This window comes from Calypte anna, chromosome 3 (genome assembly GCF_003957555.1).
Source record: "Calypte anna isolate BGI_N300 chromosome 3, bCalAnn1_v1.p, whole genome shotgun sequence".
Lineage (NCBI taxonomy): Eukaryota > Metazoa > Chordata > Aves > Apodiformes > Trochilidae > Calypte > Calypte anna.
In genome coordinates, this window is record NC_044246.1 from 23,014,242 (window position 1) to 23,031,572 (window position 17,331).

Here is a 17,331-nt window from a genome sequence, read left to right on the forward strand (position 1 = left end):
AGTGGGAGGTCTTTTTATCGATTTGCAGAATCCATGAGGCGCCTGTGTTTGAAGAGGGCTCGGGGGTCACTGCTGTCTGTGAACCCCGTGTCCCAGCAGCAGAACACCTTGGGCAGGACTGGGCAGGCTGTGCCTGGATGATTTGACCGGGACACCTTGGCCTCACCCACGCCACGAAGCCTTTCAGGCTCCGGCAGAGGCGACCGCATCCGAGCCGCCTGTTAGGAACCGGGGATACACAAACCCGGAGCCTGGTAGCAGAGCGGGAGGGATGGTGCCCAGCCAGGCCGGGGGCCGCCCATCGCCTCCCCGGCGGCGGCTGCGGCGCCCGGAGCTCCCGGCGGCGGGCGGGACAGCCCCCGGCACCGCCCGGGCAGGGCGGGGCGTTCGCGGGCGCCGCTTCCGCCTGGGTCGGGGCCCGGCGCGGCGGTGTGTTTGGGGCGGCGGGGCGGGGGCAGGATGCTGAGCCCGCGGGAGCGCAGCGGGGACCTGGCTCGCTTCTACACGGTGACGGAGCCGCGGCGACACCCCCGCGGACACACCGTCTACAAGGTGACGGCGCGGGTGAGTCAGCGCCCGGCCGGGCCTCGGCCTTCGCCGTGCCGGCTGTCCGGCCCCTCCCTTACTGGGGTCCCCGCGGCCGGCAGGACTGGGGTCTGGTCTGTAAAGCCAGTGCTGTGTCCTGAGTAGAGCCCGTGGCGGGGCTGTCGGTGGGAATCTTGGCGTGTCCTGGGCTGATCAGGCCGGTCGCGGCGTGGAAGCTCCCCTCAGGGACACGGCAGGGAGGGAGGGAGGGAGAGCAGGGACAAGGCGGCCTCTCCTGAGCGGAGCCCCGGCCCCCTCCTGCACACGGGGAGCTTCGCCTGACGCTGTCACGGCCTCAAACGCGACCTGCAGTTAACTGTCAGTTTCTTTGCTGTTTGTCGGAGGATAGAGAATAGCTTAAACCAAATCTGTTTGTCCTTCTTCCACCATCCCCCCAGAAAAAAAATAAAATCTCTTGGATAGGCTACAGTTGAATTCCCGTCTTCCTGTAGGTAAAATGAGAGAGCACAATATATAGGGACACCATGCCCTATATGCTGGAAGCACAGAGCTGTTGGAATTGAATATTTGGACAGCCCCTTCCTCAAGGGCTGCCTGTGTCTAGGGTGCAACTCTGCTGGGGCAGGAGGGGATCTGGGTGAGTAAGAGAGGCTTAGCAGGAGAAGGAGAGCTAAAGTAGATAACTGGGTATTGGGAGAGCTGGCTTGGTGCTACTTTTGCTGAAAGTGCCTTCTGTTCCCAAAAGGGAAGTTCAGTACTTTCTTTTTTTCCTCCACTTTCCTGTTCAAGGGAAAGAGGGAGAGAGAGTAAGTAAATACATGCAGACAGGTGCAAGAGCAATGGGAATGCAGATCAGAGGTATGGTGGGAGCTATTGAGAGCATCAAAAAGTGCTACAGAGGGACAGAGTTTATTTGAATTACCTCTAGACTTGTAGTTATAGCAGCTATAGATGTTCTGTGTGGGATACCAATGCATGTTTATATGCTCCCTTCCCTTAATTCATAGGGACTATAGTGTTCTGTATGTGTATACATATTATAGTGACCAGGTTGTTCAAGTATGATTGCTCTGTGTGCACTGGCAATGCAGTCTTATTTTTTTTAATCCTTTTTTTTGTCAAATGTATGTATATGAGTCCACTGAACACAAACTGGAAATGTTTAAAACATTCTTTATGGTCTAATAAAATGTAATGTTTGTAAAGAGCAAGAAAAAAAAAGTTGCTTTTCCCTTTGATGTTTTAATTCAAAAGCCTGTTTTTTAGGTAGAGGAAAGGAGAAAAACAGTGCCACCAAATCTTTTGGCAGTAGCTCATGATGGGCCAGGTGTGTGTGTTTTAAAAAATTGTGTCTGCAGTAGGAAGTAATAAGAACGGGCCAAGACTTTTGCCTATTTTACTCTGATGTTCTTACTGGCTAAAGCTAGTTAAAATACACTGTGATATTACTGTTTTTGCAGAACTGTTCAAAAGCAAGTTGTGGCTAACTAGTGAGGAATGTTACTCTTTCTCCCTGCCCCATAAATTGTAGGTATGTTGGTGTTTCTCCAAGCAAGAGGTGTTGCAGGATCAGGCAGTGTGCTGCCTGTGTGGGATTTAGTACAGGGCAAGCATCAGATCAGGTTGTGAGCTGTCCAGATGAAACTCAGCTAGCTCAAGATCCCTATCTCTTCAGGGTGTTTTGATTCATGAAAACTCAAAGTGAATAAATACTTCTCCTTTATGAAGTAAAGGATGCTTTGGATTCATGAATGTAGACATATAAGTAACTTCTGTTTTAGTAGGCCTCTATCTCTTAATGTTACGTAATACTTGAAATGAGAATTTGGGAAGTTAGATGCTGAATGAAATGGTTTAAGTAGAGTATTTGTTACCTTCCCATTTTCTCTCCCCCTATTTCTCCTTCCTGTTCCTGTCATGATCTGGCTGCACAGTTGATGTTGCAGAATACAGCAGTATTTGCAGAACTGATGCTCAGCAACTTGAGGGAACTGCTAGAAAAAAAAAGTGAGGTGGATTTTCCCATTGCATTTAATATCCTTCTGACTGAGGTCCAGGGTACTCAGAATGTGCTAGTGGAGATCTCTGGTTCCTTTCAGTGGTTCAATCGTTTATGAGGTGAAGTTAAGTTAAAGGAATCTGCCATTCCAGTAAAATGGTAGATTAATAATCATGAGCGAGAAAACACTTTTCTAGTGTGTCCTAAACATCTGACCCAAAGGCACAACAACCTATACAATTTCTTCTGAGTGCTGAGGTGCTCTATGCTTATTGCAGCTTTTTCTTAAAGGTTTAATTTGTATACCACAGAGTAAATATGTGATTTACTTGTAAACTGCAATAATTGTAAATGCAGACAAGATCAAATGAATATTGGCTTTTTATAGCCATTTCCAAAGGCTAAAGAACAGAAAGAGATATCAGCACATTTCAATGCTAGAAGTATTCTTTAATGGTATCTGAGAATATAGGCCACTAATGAAAGTTCAGACAATTTAGAAGATTGCAATTATTAATGATAAGTAAAATTCCAACAAGTTATATTGGGTGTCTGCAGGTCCATCCAGGGGCAAGATAGTCTGAAATACTTTGTTCAATGGTGAGGATCCTTGTAGGTCTCTGTTTTCTCTGATTTTATTTGCCTAATGCAGCTCATTGGTGGATGTCCTAGTGATATATTTAAAAATAAATTAAAGTTGCTTGCATTACACATTTGCAGAAGAAGGTGACTGCATCGGTCCCTGTTGGAAAATTAAAAGTGTGCACTGAAAATTTGGAAGATTAATTCATCTTTGCTAAGTCTCTAGGTTGATTATAGCTTGGATTGAAGGGCCAGACTTCTGAGGTTGAGTTTCATAAAAAAATATGAAAAAACAGAGTAGGAGAACACATAAATTGCTACAAACTGACTTAAAGTTGTCAGGCTGGTAGGTATAGAAGGCAAGGTAATGTTAGAACAAGTGTGAAACAGAGCCTCTGGGTTTTATTCCAGATTCTTACTAACTGGCTGGGTAATTACTCATCTCTTTGGGTCTCCTTCTGCCCATCTGGTAACTTACCTGGCTGCCAAGACTTTTGCAAGGCTTTAACTAAAGGTAAACTGCAAAGCAAAGCAGTTGGTGTGTGCCCTTTGGTGTTCTGTGATTTGTAGATATGCCTATGATCTCTTCTTCCTCCAGCTCTGCAAGCTCCTTACATCAAGTATGCCAGCTATTAAAAAAATTAGGAAGGTTAGGAATATTTCACAAATTGTACATATGAACTGCCTGGTGGTGAATGAAGGAGTAAGAGCTGGCAAGGTTAAAATTTGATAATGTTGCCAAATGTTAGGTTACTTAAGATTGAGAAGTTGAGGAAGTTTTTATCAATTTTGACTATGCTGGAAGAAGAGGACTTTGACATCCAAGGTGAGAGAAAGAAATTAGGCTTGTGAAGGAAAATGTTTTAGGTCTTTTTGGAGGTTGCTAGGGAAGATAATGCTTTTCTGTCCTTTCTCCTCCAAAATGTGTTAAATATTATAGTGGCTGGTCTGTGTAGTAAACTGATATTAAGAAATTTGGGAGGCTTTGGCAAGAATTCTTGGAGAGCCAGTTTGTGGAGAGCACGGGGAGTATGTTATTGTCACTTAACAAGAGGAAAGTGTTGATTCAGTGACATCCATCTTAGAGCAGCAGCTGCGTGGTGCTTTTAGTGCAGCAGGATGGTGTTTTAGTCTCTGGGGTGCAAGTAGCACGCATCACCTACTCACAGCATTAATTATTCTAGGGTGTGTCAGTGTGTGGATGGGCTCAGTTTATATTGAGCATGCCCTGTTTTGCTTTAGATAACAATAGGGTAATCATTTTGTTAAACAGCTTTGGCTGAGTTATAATGAAGGATATACTGACTTCCACAAGGTAATTGAAGTTACGAATTAAAGATGTCTTTGATTTGTTTATTTGTGTGGATATGCTCTCAGTGCTGCTTGTAAGTCCAATACAAAACTTGGATTGCAAAGGGTTTTTTGATCGATATTTATGTAAAGAAAACAATCCTGACAAAATACAAGCTTCTTTATGGTGTTTAGCCAAGCCTCACTTTCATTGCAGTTCTCTTTAGCACAAAGTAATTTATAATTAGGCAAAGAGCGTTTAAGGAGAAACAAATATCCAAGTATGGAGTCAGACATATCTGCATGCTGATGACTCTAACTAAAGTGGGAATAGCATCTTACTAAATGCAAAGCCAGGCATTCATGGTGAAGTTGTGAACAGTTTATATTAAGCCAAGTAGGCTTACTTGGCTCTGCTTATTTGGAGCAATTTGGTTCTAATACACAATAACAGGAAGAGACTGGAAAGATAAAGGAGGATGTGTTCTATTGAGCATTGTTTTGTGAGATCTGTGCCATTTTACCTAGAAAGTGTGTATTTATTTCCAATCGCAGCAACTGACTCTGATGTTAAAATACCTCATGGTGGTGTATTTTGGTGTTAGGCTTACCAAAAATTAAATGGAAACATCTCTGAATGCAGAGGAACAGCAAATGTTTGATTTTTTCCATGTATTTTTCTCTTCAGCAACAAATTATTGCATGTTACTCTTTTTAACTTCCAAACTGAAAATCTAAGTGCTTATATGTTTTTTTGTTTGTTTGTTTTGCTTTCCAGATTGTTTCAAGAAAAAATCCAGAGGATGTCCAGGAGGTAACGGTTTAAACTTGTGCAAATGTCTTTGTGTACCACATTACACCTTTTGAAGCATCTTTGATGTAATTTAGCAATTTCAGTGAGTTTTGTCATTGTAATTGAGCAAACAGTTTTTTGTGTGTTTCCATGTGTCTTTAGCTTTCATAGCTGAAAACAGGAGCTAGTGTTACACGTTGCAGTTCACCCCTCAGTGATGAATTGTGACTTGAAACAAAGTCTTAGGGAGTAAAGTGTCTTTTGATGACAAAACTGCTTTGATAACTTTGCAAGCTCTTTTGTCAGGGCTGGAATTGGCAAATTGATGGTTACTTAACTCCTACTGGTAAAATTAGAGATCAGTCCACAATCCAAGTCTTAGGTCTCAGCTGTAGGTACTCTTTTCCTCTTTAACCAGTACTTCACTGAAAAGCCTACATCATTATTGTCTATTAGTGAAGAGGGAAAATGGAGGGAGTAGCTGAGAGAGATTAGACTGCAAGTAATATATTATGCCTATCTCTCTGAGGATCCTTTAATATTTCCCAGTCATATACTTTGATAAAACTCTAAAATTGTTTACTCTTTGTCTTTTCCATAAAGGCCCCAATTAAGGATCTGTTATATTCTTGTGCCTCTTTAGTATCTCAAAAGACTGTCAGGAACCATTTCATTGAGACAAAAAATATACACACGCCTGTGTGGGCTGTTGTGGTGTTTTTGGTGTTCTTGTTTTGTGTGGTTTTTTTTTTTTCTTTAACATTAATACTGTTATACTGTGTACATGCAAAATGTTCCTTCAGAAGCTTATGGCTTTTCAAACATTTTGTAACATATGAGTATGTTCAGTTCCTGGTTCAGTCTTTTAGAACAGTTGAGGAGAACCTGAACAGTTGATGAAAGAAGAGCCCATAAATGAATGCTTTGCATCCCTGTGTGATCAAATATGAGTTACTGGTTAGTGGCTTGGCAGAGGTGAGAATTGGCTAATAGACCTAACACCCCTTGGTTGCATCCTTCTTTGAAATCCCAAGAATCAGACAAACATGAACATTCATGTTTTTTGCATTTTTTTAATCTCTAGAAGATTAAAGTAGCCTCTCAGAATCAGAGATGATCATGGATCTACTTTTAGAACTGCATTACTGTAGTTTGTAGCTTGATGTTCACCTTTTCCAGGGAGACTCCTGAGAACCTATCCATGAGCACATTCTGCTATTACCTTAACCTTCATTTGTGGGAAAAACACTTTATAGCAGCTGTTGATGAACCATTCATCAGAAAAAACATATTGTAAGTGTCTTTCAGATAGAGTATTGCATGAATATATCCTAAATAGTTTTGAGGCAATAGCAAAACCATATCTTTTAGTCATTGCTTTGGTCATTGCTTTGATCTGTAGCTGTAGGGCTCCACATACTCTAGAAAATAAGAAAAGATGCTGTTAACTTGTTGATGATTGCCCTTTTCTACCATTCATTACATCAAATTAATTATTTTGCATGTGATAGCATGTTAGGTGTGGTGTGATTCTGTTACAAGCAATCATCAGTAAGTACCTAGTGATTAAAAAGAAACTCCTAGATGGTAGTTGCCATAAAGGGTGACCAGTAGTCAGAAAACTGCATACGTTGGGACCTTTTCTGTCATACAGGCTTCTGTGATTAAAAAAAAAAAAAGAAACAATTGCAGGCAGCTTTTGAAAGAAAAATAATATGCTCTTAATCTTTTTCTACTGCAAATAAAATTACCTCAGTTTCCTGGAATGCTCAGTTAGAAATTCAGTAGACAAGATTTTGTGCACACACAGCCACCTTGTGGCTTCATGATCTTTCTCATGCAACCCCCTTCCTGCACCCATACAGGACTATTTAGCTGTTCCTGCATGCTCATTTAGAAGTGTCTTTGAATATCTTTGCTGTGGTTTTAATACACACATTACATCTGCACATGAGGCTGTGTGCTGTGACCCCAACTCTACCTGCCAGTTTTCTGTCACCTCTTCTAACTGTGCTTTGGTATAAAAGCCTTTAATACAGCATCTCTCCCATTTCAGCCAAATACACTTAAAGATAATCCCAGCTGCTGCTGCTGGGACAGAAAGGATGAAAAGCTTGTAAGAGCTTCCATCTCAAAAGGATGAAACAAATTAACACTAAGTTGTGTGTAGAGAAGTTAACAGACAGAGAGGCTGGTAGACATAGGTTTAAGTTCCTTGTTTCTGAGGACTAATGGTGACCATGTAGCATCTGAAGCAAGTCTAATGTGGGTAGTCTTGTGGTTTTTTTTTTTTCTCTTACTCATTCATGGAGGAGAAAGAGTCTACTGTAGAACAGATAAGTTGCATGAGTTAGTAGAGATCTACTGGCTCTAGCCATAGCAAGCATCTTATTGCAAATCTAATCTAATCTAATGTATGTTTTATTATATACTTGCTGTGCTTTGTTGGGCCTTAAAATATGATGTGTCCTTCCACAGAGTCTGCTCTTTAATGAGTATGTTGCAGTGGGAACTTTGCTGGTTTTGCTGACCTGCATGCATGCAAAGACATGATTTACGTGAGCTTGTGAAAGGTTTTAGGGATGACTTTTGCTATGCAAAGTACTTACAATTTGTTTTTCCTCATGTCTATTGAGAGATCACTTGAAGCAGTAAAAAAAAATTTTTTTTTTCTTTTCTTTTGTATGGGGTCTTATGCTCTTATTTTCTGGTATCTTTTAAGGTTGTCTCCAAATACTGGCAATACAGTAACTTAATGTTTCGAGACTTCACAGTCTTAAGCAATTCTATTTTCTATATGCACACTGCTCAAAGAAGGGGCTAATCATCCACTCTCTGGATATTGGATTAGATGGAAGTACAGCATTGAAAAACTATTGTTTCTGATAGCAAAATGACTGGTTGGCCTTGAGAGATCCTGATGTTCCTTCCTTTGTCTGTTGAACTCCACCAAGTACGAGTTGTAATTGAGTCCTGGAAATACGTGCATAATAGGTGGGGCTTCATCAGGACTGCTAGTTTCAGTGTAGCTCAGTTTATAAGTGTTACCATACTAAAGCTTTGCACATCTATTTTTAATGTCCTGTTACCTTATATCTGCATTGTTCTGTAGGTAGGACTTGCATCTGCTGAAATTCAGAAGGCCTCTGACCTTAGTGCCTAAGAAAAACACAACCAACCAAAACCCCTCCAAACAACAAAGTAACAACGAAAAAATCCTCTAAAACTGAACCTTTTGCTTAATCTGGTTTTCTTGAAAAAAGTAGTTTTTAAATTATGATCACTTATAAGCAGGCAGCCTGTTAAATAAGCTATAAATATTTGGAATCTTTTAAATTGTGGTTAGATGTATTAAGCTAATGGAGACATTTGAGTGGTGGAATACCACAATCCACTGCTGAATGCGTGGCAGTCTCTCTTTTTATCTCATTGTACTTAAATCACTTCTAATTACCATTGAAGTTTATTATGTGGCTTAGTGAGTCTGACCAAAAGTAAGGCCAAGATATAAAATGTCTTTGTTAATTTTTTTTTAATGCTGATAGCAAACCTGTTAGTAGTCAAGTGTAAATTTTGTTAATCAGTTCTTTCTCTGGCCTGATCTTCCGACTGGATTCTCTTCCTTCCTTGAATAGAAAGAGTAGAAAGAAAGGGATGGAAAGAAAGAGAAAGTAGTTGCCTGGCTGGGAGAAACCTGGCTGGCAGCTGACCACTTATTTCTGGAAAAGATGCATTAGGAAAAGCTGATGTAATGAAGCAGTACTGTCTTTGAGTTCTTGAAGTTGGAGATTTTGTCTGGATTATAAAAGGAACAATTTTTATTCAGGGTTATTTAGTAATAAAACATTTAAAATGCGGTGTTCCATCTGATCAGCATTTTATAAAAACAAATTACAAGATAGTTTGTGGTCCTAGATGCCTAATGTGCTGTCCTGAAGAACCCCTTATTGATTTGTCTTCCCTCATTTTCTCTTTTGCTGTTGTGTCTCTTCCCCATACCTGCAGCCATGCCAAGCTCAGCATGCTGGTGAGGGGTAGATAGTGCCACAGTGCTATTCTGCATTTTTTCCTCTCTTACTGATTCCTTGAGTAGATCTGGATTGCAGTATGGCTAAAACAGTCCTGCCCTTGCCCTCTTGTTTTCTTCTTTCAGCTTTTACTTTGTATTTTTTTCCTATGCAATGTGGTCTTGTTAGCCAAAATGGGGTTTGGGGACAGATAGTGCCCATTTTATTATAGTTGTTATAGTTTGCAGTTCAGATTGTATATTTTTGTTAAATATTTTTGTTGAAGGTACTGGTCTGATTTGCTTAAAAAATGTATTTGTGATGTGTTGTAATGCAGAAAATGTCTCTCACTAATATTTCTCTCCTCTCCCATTTCTCTGCTTCAGATAGTTGTTTGGAAGAGATACAGTGACTTTAAGAAACTTCACAAAGATCTCTGGCAAATCCATAAAAACCTATGCAGACATACAGAACTCTTTCCACCTTTTGCCAAAGCGATAGTATTTGGTAAGTATAATTTCTTCCTGACTTGCTGAAATTCTTTGATGATGCAATATCTGTAAATACATCTTGTTCTGCAGCTGCATGGAACTGTGTGCTTCTCCTACTCAACTTTTTGGTTTGTTGTCTTATTTGTAAGTGTGCTGGTTTCATAGCTTTATGTTTGTATTTTTTTAACTGGAATACTTATATCCTTGCTTCCATGTTAGAGATAATAGCTCATTTATTGATGTATATATTCTGTATCTTTGCAACTTACGTTCCCTGTTTTCAGGAGTATAAAGTCTATATTAGCTTTGTGAACAGCACTTGAGCAATGAATAAAGATTTTCATATATGAGCTGCCTTTGATTTTTAGTGATGAGTTATAGTAAAGTATCAAATGGTTGTTACCAAAATTAATTTTTTATTTTATGAATTTGATTGTAATGTGCAGCTTTATCTAGCTGGGCTTTTGAGATCAGCTTTACATGTAGCAGTTAACGGTTTCACCAAAACAACCCATAAGAGGATTATGTCCCTATATGAGAAATACATAGCAGAAAGTAATTATCTCTAAGCCAAAGGTGTTACCTTAATCCTGATGTATATTTCATCATGAATGAGCTAAAGGTGGACATGTGTTGAAGTGGCATGATTCCAAATAGATTTTGTAGCTGTGTCTTGTGTTTATTTTAGTGGTGGGTTTGTTTGTTTGTGTTTTTTTGTTTGGTTTTTTTTTAGTTACTTTGCTTGTTTTCTCCCTATACAGCACAAACTGTTGCTCTTTTTTAGGTTTACATATATGTATCACAGAATACCCAGGGGGCAGAAGCATTTTTCAGCATATTTTAATGTGTCTAGGATGTTTGGCATCTTTTTTTGCATGCATCTACCTTGTGTTTTTTGAATGTTTCTAAGATATTGATAGCAGAATGTTGTCCAGAATGGGTTTTTGTAGAGTGCATCAACCATGTATGTTTGAGTCTTTTATCCAAACATTTTTATGTTGTTTTTTTAGGTGGCAAAAAAGTTTTTGGCATTTCTTTGCATGCTTCTACCATGCACTTTTCATTTGTTTGGTTGTGGGGTGAGCTTTTTGGTTTCTAAAGTGCTTTTGGGGTTACTAAGGCATTTTTATGGACTTTACCAGTTGTTTTAGTGCATTATTTTTTTAAAGCATCCAGCCTTTTTTTATATTTTTTTTCATCAGCACTCAGTGTGGTGTTTGGGTTTTCTTTTGCATGCATATATATATATATATTTTTTTTAAGCAAGGTTTCTGATGTGGATTTTGGGCATCTTTTTCTTGTGTCTTTTGGTTCATAAGGCATGGCTGCCCAGCATTTCTTCCGTATTTTTTTGTATACTTAATGCCACACAGTTTTCTGTGGGGTTTTGAGTGTCCAGCATGTTTGGCCTTTTATTTGTCATGCATCTACCACTTATTTTTTGAGTGTTTCTAGGGCTATAGCATTGCTGACAGTCCAAAATATGTTTGGTGCTTTGTGGTGTGCTTTTTTTGATGGGGCTTTTGATTCCTAAACCATTGCCATGGTGTGGTGGTTTTATTTATTTATTTATGTATTTATTTAAATTATTATTTTTTTATTTTTATCTGCTGTCCAGCATTTCTTAAGAAGCCTTTTTCCGTGGATATGCCATGTGATTTTCAGTCAGATTAAGCCTTTTTTTAACCTGTCCAACATATTTGTATTTTTTGCATGTGTCTACCCACATACAATTATTGGGCATTTTTACAGGTTTTTAAGCATCCAATGTCTGGTGCTTTTTGACATGAATCTGTGATGTACTATTTATGGTGTCTCTTTTTTGCAGGCTTTTTGGTATCTTGGGCATTTCTGTTGGGTTTTTTGGTTTGTGAGGTTTTTCTGAGGTTTCTAAGGCTCTTCTATGGACTTTACAAGTTCTCTTTGTGTTGTGTGGTTTGTTGATTTTTTTTTTTCCCTAAGCATCCAGTTAGAATTTTTTGTATGGACTTCACATGGTATTTAGTGTCCAATTTGTTTGGCATTTTCCACGTGCTTTCTTTTTTTTTGGCAAGGTTTCTCATGTGGATTTGGAGAATTTTTAGATGTGGTCTTGGTTCCTAGGGCATGACTATGTTATTTGGCATTTTCTTGTGTGTGCATTATGTTTGGTAGTTTCTTGGCATGCATCTACTGTGTGCATTTTAATGTTTTTTTAAGCTCCCAAACTGTGTTTGGCTTTTTTTTTTTTTTTTTTTGGCATGAATATACCACTTGCTTCGTTTTTTGATGTGATTTTTGGCACAATTTTCAATGTCTACGTTGTTTTTGGGCAGGGTTTTCAGTGTCTAAGGTGCTTTGGATTTATTACGGTCTTTTTACTTTGTTCCATCTCATTTCTGCATATATTAGCTGCTGTGTATTTTAATTTAAAGCATTTATCTTAAGATCAGTCCTAGTATTTTTTGTACTAGAGTAAAAATGCAATTTTAGTTTTCACAAACATTTTTCAGTCCTATTCAGTTAATGGTGAGCTGCAAGGCCCATCTTTACTAAGATTTTTTTGTTTTGTTTTCAAGCTGCTTTTATGAAGCATTTCTGCAGTGTTTCTTCCCTGTGGCAATATTCCACCTGTTGCAACTTTTTAAGTAGTTACTAATTAGAATTGCTGGTAGTTGCTGGCATCTTGTTGCCTTTTTTTTTTTAATTTTTAATTTTATTTGAAATGACATCAAAATGAGCATTTGTGGTTCTGACAGTTGAACTTACTTGTAACACAGGTATTAAGGCTGAGCAGAATCTCAAGGTCAACATTCAGAATTTCAGGACATGGTGAGATGAGATGTGTTTGAAAATGAGATGTTTTTAAAAATTAATGGGTGCATCCATATTGCATGCAACCAAAGACTTCCCACAACTGAAGAACTCAACTGCATTGCATGTTTTACACCACAGTTTTTGATAATTATGTCGTGCAAGTACATGTATTCTTACTCAGCATTTACGATACCTGTTTCTGGGAAGTGAGTGCTCTCCTCCCCTAAATTGCATTGATGTAGTTCCTTCAGTGTTTTCAAACTACTTTTTTTATTGGACACCTTAAGTATTGCTGTATGTTGGCTCTATGTGGCATTTTATAAACATACTGGTAAATTTATACTCAGCATTTCTTGTACCTAACAACTGCAGAAATGCACTGTAGTGTAAAAAATACTCTTGCTCCTGACGAAGGGAAACAAAAAACCCCCAGATATTGGTAACCTGCCAACAGCAAGTCAGAAAGATGGTTCATATTATAAAGCTCAGATAATGATTTTTTTTTTTTCATTTGAATATACCAAATGAAGTAGCCTATTTAAGAATGATGTGTCGTGTACAGTTAGAACCTTGTGAGAACACAAACCTTACTAGGTGTTTTGTTGTTCATCTCTGCTACAGAAAATTAATTGTAGATTCTCTTTACAGGAATTTACATTTGGTTTCCATATATCTTAAGGAATTTTGAATGGATTATTGCTGGAGGAAAAGCAGAACTGTGCTAATGCACTTGTTATGTACTAAGATTGTTGTTGAGATTTCCCACAACCCTGGAAAGACATGATCCCTATAATGAAGTTTTCACATGTCTGAGAGATGTAAAGAATAGTGGAAATAACAGTAATTTAGATTCAGGAAGACTTTCTTAGAGAAATGTTTGTAAAGTCAGCACCTTGAAGATCTGATTGAGAAGGGATGATGAAAGTGTTGAGCAATGCAAGGTTGCTTAAAAATAGGAAAAAAAGGAGAGAGGAAGGAGTTATGCAGAGCTGCCTGGTAATGGAACTGCCAGCAAGATGCCAGATAAATCTGTGGACAACTGACTACTTCTTTCCCCCAAGGTCCTCTAGTTCTATAAGTGGTTGTTCTCACACTATATATCATGATGTTGATGAGTTGGAAAATGTGACAGTGACATATGTTTCAATGGCTCTGTTCAAACTTTTATTTTTTTAGCTCAGATTCCTAGGAAAGTCAGGCTTATAAAATCGTTCTTTTGGAAAGTCCAACCTCTTACTCCTGTGGCTAATACCAAATAAATTTGAGAGGGGAGGTAGATCTATATGGTATTTCTGCAAAGTCTGTGAAATGGTGGCTGAGTATGAAGAGAGCAAGTGCCATGGTGCCAGGCAGGCTCAGTTGGTACCTGTGAGGTTTGCAGCTGCCTGGATGATCTGTGGTCAGCCTAGCAGTGCTGGTCCCTGAAATATCCTATCTGGTGTCCAGTGGAAGTACTGAGAAAATGTGGATGAGGAACACGAGTTTTTATTTTGTTTGCTGATGAAGTAGAATGGGGAAAGATTCCAGTGAAACTGGGAAAAATATCTTATAGAATATCTATAGAATTACCTTATTGTGAAAGTTACCGATTTCTGGCCTTGTTAGGAGCTTACTTCTTCACGATGGATTATCCATTGCATTTTAACAGTGTTCACCTTATTTTGTAGATTCATTTAACTGGCCATGCTGCTGTGACTTACTGAGGGAAGTTGTTTTTTCATGTTGTCCTATTTTGCGTGGAATGAAGCAAAAGCCCTAATGAACCACCAGTTTTGTTGCTCTGAAGACAGAAAGTTTGATGAGCAGTTTGATAGAGCCTGATTTCAGTGATATGACTCAATGTGGTAGCATTGCCTGTGCCTTCTTTCTGCCTGCTTGTTGCTCACTCTTTTGTATGGCTGCTAGTTTGTGCAGCTGAAAGGGCAGGGTGAGCAAGTCACACAACTGATACAGCTGAAAATTAGCCCAACTATGTCTTTCCTTTCCTTTCATGGAAAAAATAACCCCTAAAAGCTTTGTTTGTGATCTTGTAAGTATGTGTGTGGCTTTCTAGTTTTATTTTCTTTTTTCTGGTACCACACGGGCAGGAGCTATTTACCTGAAGAATTTCTGGAAAGAACCCTGCTTTGATAATTTCTTCTGGGATTATTTTTTTGCTTGTTCTGAGTATAAATGAATTTTGCTTCTCTATTCAGTGTTCTTTTGTCCTCTTCAAAGGTTAATGGCACAGAGCTGTCACAGGTGGTTCTTATTTTTCTGGTCATGCTGCTATAGCAATACTGTTTCTTGAACTTGTCTTCCCAGTCCTTTTTTTCCCTCTGTATAGCTGTTGCAATATCGGTTCCATTCTCCTCCAATTATTACTGTTAACCTCTGCCCTTTTTCTTTTGTAAAGTTGTAACTGTTTCAACAACAAAGTGATGTTGATATGAAAAGCTAAAATAAGTTGTGTGCAATTGTGAAGGATGTGAATTTAAGGTAGCAAGCCAAGGGTTCTTTCTTATGAGAAGCAAGTATCTCAGGTGAACTGTGGGGTTGTTTTTAACAGAAATGCCTTGGGAGCTGGACAGGGAAGAGGGAAGGATCTTATATTTTGGTAAATGAGCTGCTTCCCAGCTCTGCTTACCTCTTGAATCCAAGAGGAGATGTAACCCTGTCTGTGTGAAGCGACTTCAGAGGAAAGCTTCAGTGCCTGACTGCAGGGCTTCACCATCTCCCCTACACTGTCTCCTCCATAAATGACACCTTGGAACTGACTGTCTATTTGGGGACTTTTAGTAAGACTTCATTTACTGTCTGCTCACATTGTGTGTGTTGTTCTTGAGAATATGTGAAGAATGCTCACCTCCTTACAGGATTTGGGCCATAATCAAGGCTGACACTGACTGGCATATTGTCAAATTGTGTGTTTATCCTTTATTGCTAGATAACACTGGGCATCCATTTGTGTCTTTTGGCTAATCAAGAGTGTTGCCTCACATATTCTTCCGATGAGGGGGTGAAGGATTCTTGTAGTAGCTGCCAGCTTTCATCATCTGGGTGGATTGCAGAAGACAGGACAATTGAGAATAGATTTCCTGTGTTCTCCTGAAGCATTGGAATGACTTTCACAGGCTCAGGATGTTGTCTCCAGAAGATTACTTTAGTCTTGGTTGGTTTTTTATTTTTTTTTTAATTTTTTAAATATTTTTAAAATTTTTTTTATTGTGGTGGTTATTCTTGCAGAATAAACTTGTAGTTATTTCTAAAACTGTCAATCCGTGTGTCTTTTCCAGGGCGATTTGATGAAACTGTGATTGAAGAAAGAAGGCAATGTGCGGAAGATCTGTTGCAGTTTTCTGCTAATATCCCTGCTCTCTACAACAGCAAACAGCTTGAAGACTTTTTTAAGGTTTGTTATTACTTGCAGAAGTATTTGCTTCTTACCGATATGAATAAGGCATAGTGCTGGTTCTGCTTTACATTATAAACCATGGTGTGACAGTGAGCTGACCTAATACACTTTGTGTGGTGACTTCGGAGTTTTCTATTCACTCTAGAAATGGGGCTTTAAAAACACCCCATGCTACACCTCTACATGGTGGAAAGCTTTACAGGAAGTTTAGGTAAAAGGATTTTTAATTTTTATTTATTGACTGATGAGCAAAACCTGTAATGCTTATATCCAGGTGTTTAGCAGGGAAGTAATTAAAATATTATCACGGTTTCTGTATTTATGTAGACGTTATAGTGTCAATCCAAAGGAAGAGGGACTGTGTAGATTGTTTTCTTCTGGCCTGTTATGGAATCAAGTCTGTCACAATAGATTGGGCATATAGCTGGTCAAATGTGCTTCATGTACTCTGTTGTGAGCACTGCTCTCCAAAACATAGTTCAGGACAATATGTTGATCCAGACTTCCTCTTCATGACATCTGAAGGAATTTGTTTTCATTAGTTCCCTCAAGCATCTTTATTTTCTGTAGCTTAGAATTCAGCATACTGCAAGCACATAAATTTACATGCAAAACATGATGGTAACTCCCTTGAATTAAGGAAATGCTCATCTGGCTAAAATGGGACTCAAGTGTATGAATGTGTTAAGAATATTTAAATAACACAAGTGCAAAAGCAAGATTGCGGTGAAGCACAAAACCTTATGCTTTTATGATGCAGTTAATGTGAGCCCTTTAAAATACTTAAGATAATTTTCTTTAAGCATTGATTGTAGCAATGAATGGGAGACTGAGTTAGAATATTTTACTTTTCAGTTTATTTGCATTTACACTTTTTCAGTTCTTTAGATGAACTTCTGTTCTGTGTTTCAGGATATTCAGAACTCTTTTCCTCTCCTTTGCTTGACGGAAGTATTAGTTTTAGCCTTCCAGTGGACTTTTTCTGGCTTTGTAGGTCAATGAATCAATCTAGAAAGGCATTAATTTTTATAGGAGCAAGTAGATCTACAAGGGGAGTTATGCAAATGTAATGATTTAGGCTAATTTGTTAGTTGATGCTGTGTCATGTTTTTCTGTAAGAAAGCCTTAGGTTTTCATCAGTCACCAACTCAGCCAGTGTCTTTCAGCTTTGCCCATGTGCACTTTTGTTCCTTTTTAGATTTTTGTGAAAACAGCCATGGAGGGATAGACTTGAGCAATAGAAGTCACAGAGAGAACATAAGGGAGTGCTGTGTATATCTGTGTATTATTGACTCCACAAAAATGAGTTGGCTAGTGTGAAGATGCACTGGGCTAGTTCATGGCAGATACTGATGCACATTTGTATCACTACCTTAGAACTGGTGCAGTTGCAAAGAAAGTTTCCTGGGAAGTGTGCACCTGAGGTGTGGAAC

General features: G+C 38.9%; 1 protein-coding gene across 7 annotated transcripts in view; it reads left to right on the forward strand.

Annotated features, from left to right (window-relative positions):
- The window catches only part of RPS6KC1 (ribosomal protein S6 kinase C1), an 87,741-nt gene that overhangs the window by 234 nt on the left and 70,176 nt on the right, over window positions 1–17,331 (forward strand). For 2 of the 7 annotated variants that reach the window (XM_030447065.1, XM_030447066.1), the window contains exons 1-4: window positions 426–564; window positions 5,196–5,231; window positions 9,604–9,724; window positions 15,780–15,895. In XM_030447065.1, the coding sequence (XP_030302925.1) occupies window positions 460–564; window positions 5,196–5,231; window positions 9,604–9,724; window positions 15,780–15,895 (378 nt within the window). In that variant the 5' untranslated portion in view covers window positions 426–459. Of the gene's footprint in view, window positions 1–381; window positions 565–5,195; window positions 5,232–9,603; window positions 9,725–15,779; window positions 15,896–17,331 lie in introns of those variants that run through there. The other 5 variants (XM_030447061.1, XM_030447062.1, XM_030447067.1 and 2 more) reach the window with 5 other exon arrangements.